Source organism: Pyrus communis, chromosome 8 (genome assembly GCF_963583255.1).
Source record: "Pyrus communis chromosome 8, drPyrComm1.1, whole genome shotgun sequence".
Classification (NCBI taxonomy): domain Eukaryota; kingdom Viridiplantae; phylum Streptophyta; class Magnoliopsida; order Rosales; family Rosaceae; genus Pyrus; species Pyrus communis.
The window spans coordinates 4,579,903-4,583,638 of NC_084810.1; the positions used below are offsets into that span (position 1 = coordinate 4,579,903).

Here is a 3,736-nt window from a genome sequence, read left to right on the forward strand (position 1 = left end):
AACTTTTCCTCGGCAGGCAATCAATGAAGAAAGTTGAGTAAAACCTATAGGTAATTATACTGAGTAGCCCAACTTATTTTACAAGTCCTTGCAATTGGTTCCTCCTCCCATTAATATGGAATTCATTCTAAAGAGTCAAGTTATCAATTGTCATTCTATTTCGAACCCTAATTGAACTCATCTATTCCATAACTTTGGCTCGTCAACCACGCGAAAAGAAACAATACACACACATTTAAACCTTCAATTCAATTCTCTCCAACTCTTGATTTCCTTTTAGGTGTTCCTGGCTGACTACCCAACGCTCATTTAAGTCCTATTATTTTGCGATGGGTAAAGGAATGACATGTTTGGGAAGCACTTCTGTTTACAAGAGTTTTCACTGGCTAGAAACGGTTTATTGATTGCATAACCAACGATTGTATTAAAATCCTAGTGTTTCTTTGGATAACACTTGCAAAATGGTGACCTTTATTATCATTCTAGCTAGCAGATAAATGGCGACATTGCCATATGATTATTGACCTACTCTTTTATATATCAAGTCGTTCAAGTTTGGCGCTTAATCCACCAGGAATCCAAGACAAAACTTATTAGTCCTCAGTCCCCACACCACAGGACTCGCCCCGCCTCTTGAATAAGTAGGAACAGATGCACAAGGATGGCTGGCATCTGCATCTACCCAAAGTAAATTATGAAACAAGTCCAACTAAAATGTCAATTTGGTCGTTCTGATGAAGTCTGTCTAGAAACAAGTATCTCGATTTGAACAGTTAAGCAAAGTGCTGCTGATAAAAGTACTTTCAAAAATCGAACTGATCTACTTTCACTTCTGTATTTTAGATGATCACAATTTGATTTGTAAAGCTTGCCAAAAAAAAAATTTCTTAGAAATGATTGTCTCACCAAGGCATCTCAAATTTTTCCTTCTTCTGTTGTCTCAATTATTTTCTTGTGCATCTCCATTATCCTTCAACTTCTCCACCTTTCCAAAAGGCATCAAGACCTTATCTCTTGAGGGAGATGCTCGCATTGATGAAAACTTCCTTCAACTCACCAAAGGCGCTGTTGACGACGTACATGACCAAAGTGTCGGTCGAGCCACCTACAAGCAACCCTTCCTCCTCCGCGACAAGGCCACAGGAAAGCTTGCCGATTTCACAACAAACTTCACGTTTGTCATCGATTCCCAAGGCAAGACACCCTACTCTGACGGACTAGCCTTCTTTTTGGCGCCAAACGGGTCTTTACTCAACAGCACAATAGGCAGAGGCGGCAGTCTAGGACTCCCTGTCTACAACCCTCCCCACAACCTATCAGAAAGTCAGTATCCTTTTTGGGCGGTGGAATTTGATATCTACCGGAATGAAGTGACATCCGTGGAAGATCCTGCCGGAGATCATGTCGGTGTAGACATCAACTCTGTGAAGTCTAACATGACAGAATCGTGGAATGGTAGTATTACAAAGGGACAAGTCAATAGTGTTGGCATTAGTTATGATTCTGCATCAAACCAGGTTGGTATTGTTTTCACAAGTTATGTGAATGATGTTCAAGTGATGAAGCATATACATTACAGGGTTGATTTGAATGAGATTCTCCAGGGTTGGGTCATTGTTGGGTTCTCCGCTGCAACAGGTTCTCTGACTGCTGTGGACAAGATCAAATCATGGAGTTTTAATTCGATTCAACTGCATGAAGAGAATGCAACGAAGAACACATCGGTGGTTCCTGAGCCGAGCCCCATTGTTGACCCCAAGTTAGGAAATGGGACCGATATAGAACTAATTTTTGGGTCGGGTGCCGGTGGGATTGTTTTCTTAGTTGGTGGGTTAGGTTTGGTTTGGTTTTTGATGTGGAAGAAGAGGGGAAGTAGTTCAGAAGATGGAATGGTTAATGACTGGATCGATAAGGAATTCCAAAAGGGGACAGGCCCGAAGAAGTTTTCGTACAGAACATTGGCAGCATCCACGAGTAATTTTGACGAAAGAGAGAAGCTTGGAGAGGGAGGATTTGGTGGGGTTTATAGAGGCTTCATAAAAGACTTAAACACGTACGTTGCTGTTAAGAGGATGTCAAGCAAGTCTAGAGAGGGGATGAAGGAGTATGCGGCAGAAGTAATGATCATCAGTCGGCTAAGGCATCGGAATCTGGTGCAACTCATTGGTTGGTGCCATGAAAAAAGAGAGCTCTTACTTGTCTCTGAGTTCATGTCCAACGGCAGCTTAGATTCCCATTTGTTCAAAGGGAAAAGCTTGTTAGCTTGGGAGGCAAGAAACAAAATTGTTCAAGGCCTGGCATCCGGGTTGTTGTATCTACACGAAGAATGGGAACAATGTGTGCTGCACAGTGATATCAAATCCAGCAATATCATGTTGGACTCAAATTTCAACGCAAAACTTGGGGATTTCGGGTTAGCTCGCCTTGTGGACCATGGAAAGCAATCACAAACAACAGTTTTGGCCGGAACTATGGGCTACATGGCTCCTGAATGTCTTACCACAGGAAAGGCTAGCAAGGAAACAGATGTCTACAGCTTTGGAGTTGTAGCTTTGGAGATAGCTTGTGGGCGAAAACCCATTGATCCCATGTCGGGAAGGAGTAAAATGAATATAGTGGGGTGGGTTTGGTCGCTTTATGGAGAAGGGAAAGTCATTGAAGCGGCTGACCCTAAGTTGTGTGGAGAGTTTGATGAGAAACAAATGGAGTGTTTGTTGATTGTTGGTTTGTGGTGTGCTCATCCGGATTACACGATCAGGCCTTCGATACGACAAACAATTCAAATGCTTAATTTCGAAGTCCCATTGCCTACTCTCCCGTCAAAGATGCCGGTGGCTAGCTACTTTTCACCTCCGCTAACATTGTCAATTTCGTCTGCTGATACTACAGATTTGGAAAGAGGTGAAACATATTCTTCAGGTTATCGTTACAACATGAATTCCCCACTGTTCACTAAATCATCTGCATCAAATTCTTCTTTATCAGCACACATTAGTACACAAAATAAATTTTAATTTAATGATTCTGTTTTACGTATATAGAATTTGTTTAGTAATTTTTTTTTTTTATATGTTTGATTATATTGTATATGCACTGGAACGGGAAAAACAAGAAGTTCAGAGTGGACACGCTCGACTCTGTTCTCCAAGCTGACTGTTCTCTACCCGTTTCTGTACTCAAAGTATTTAAAGAGGTCTTTATCAAATTCTAGAAAGAAAGAAAATTAGAACAAAAAGATTAGCAGAAAAACCCAACTTTCAATTCTGACTTCTGAATGCTAATTGCTGACCATTTCCATTTTTCAAGCACTCCAATGAATTCAATTCATTTTCCATATTGTACAAATTTTCTTTCCAAAATAAATTTGCCCGGGCTATTAATTCATTAACTTTGGCCCCGTCGATCAGTAGCAGATATCCAGACATATACTTCCTTATGGTGATGTAGAAACTCTCAAATATATATTTTTTTATACAAGCAATGCCAAGGGAAGGTAGGTTCAAACTCAAAACCTCGCGTGCAAAGTTAAATGCACTTAAACCCTAAGCCAAATTTATTGTTGTAACTAAAAGAAGTTTTGGAGTTTTAGTTAAGTATTAAAGGAAATGACTCTAGTCTTTTTCATTAGCATCATATTTTTGTTTAAGATGAAAGAAGCTCTCAAATAAGGATTAAGCTTTCCAAATTAATGTCGGGGCTGCTAATTAAAAGGGGCAATTTTAATGCCTTCGTACCA

At 40.3% G+C, this 3,736-nt stretch overlaps 1 protein-coding gene across 1 annotated transcript; it reads left to right on the forward strand.

The window, feature by feature from the left end:
- The first annotated feature begins 846 nt into the window (after positions 1-846).
- On the forward strand, positions 847-3,082 carry LOC137741351 (L-type lectin-domain containing receptor kinase IX.1-like). The gene has a single exon (XM_068481074.1). The coding sequence runs from the start codon at positions 894-896 to the stop codon at positions 3,012-3,014; it is 2,121 nt and encodes a 706-aa protein (XP_068337175.1). The 5' UTR covers positions 847-893; the 3' UTR covers positions 3,015-3,082.
- Positions 3,083-3,736: the final 654 nt, after the last annotated feature.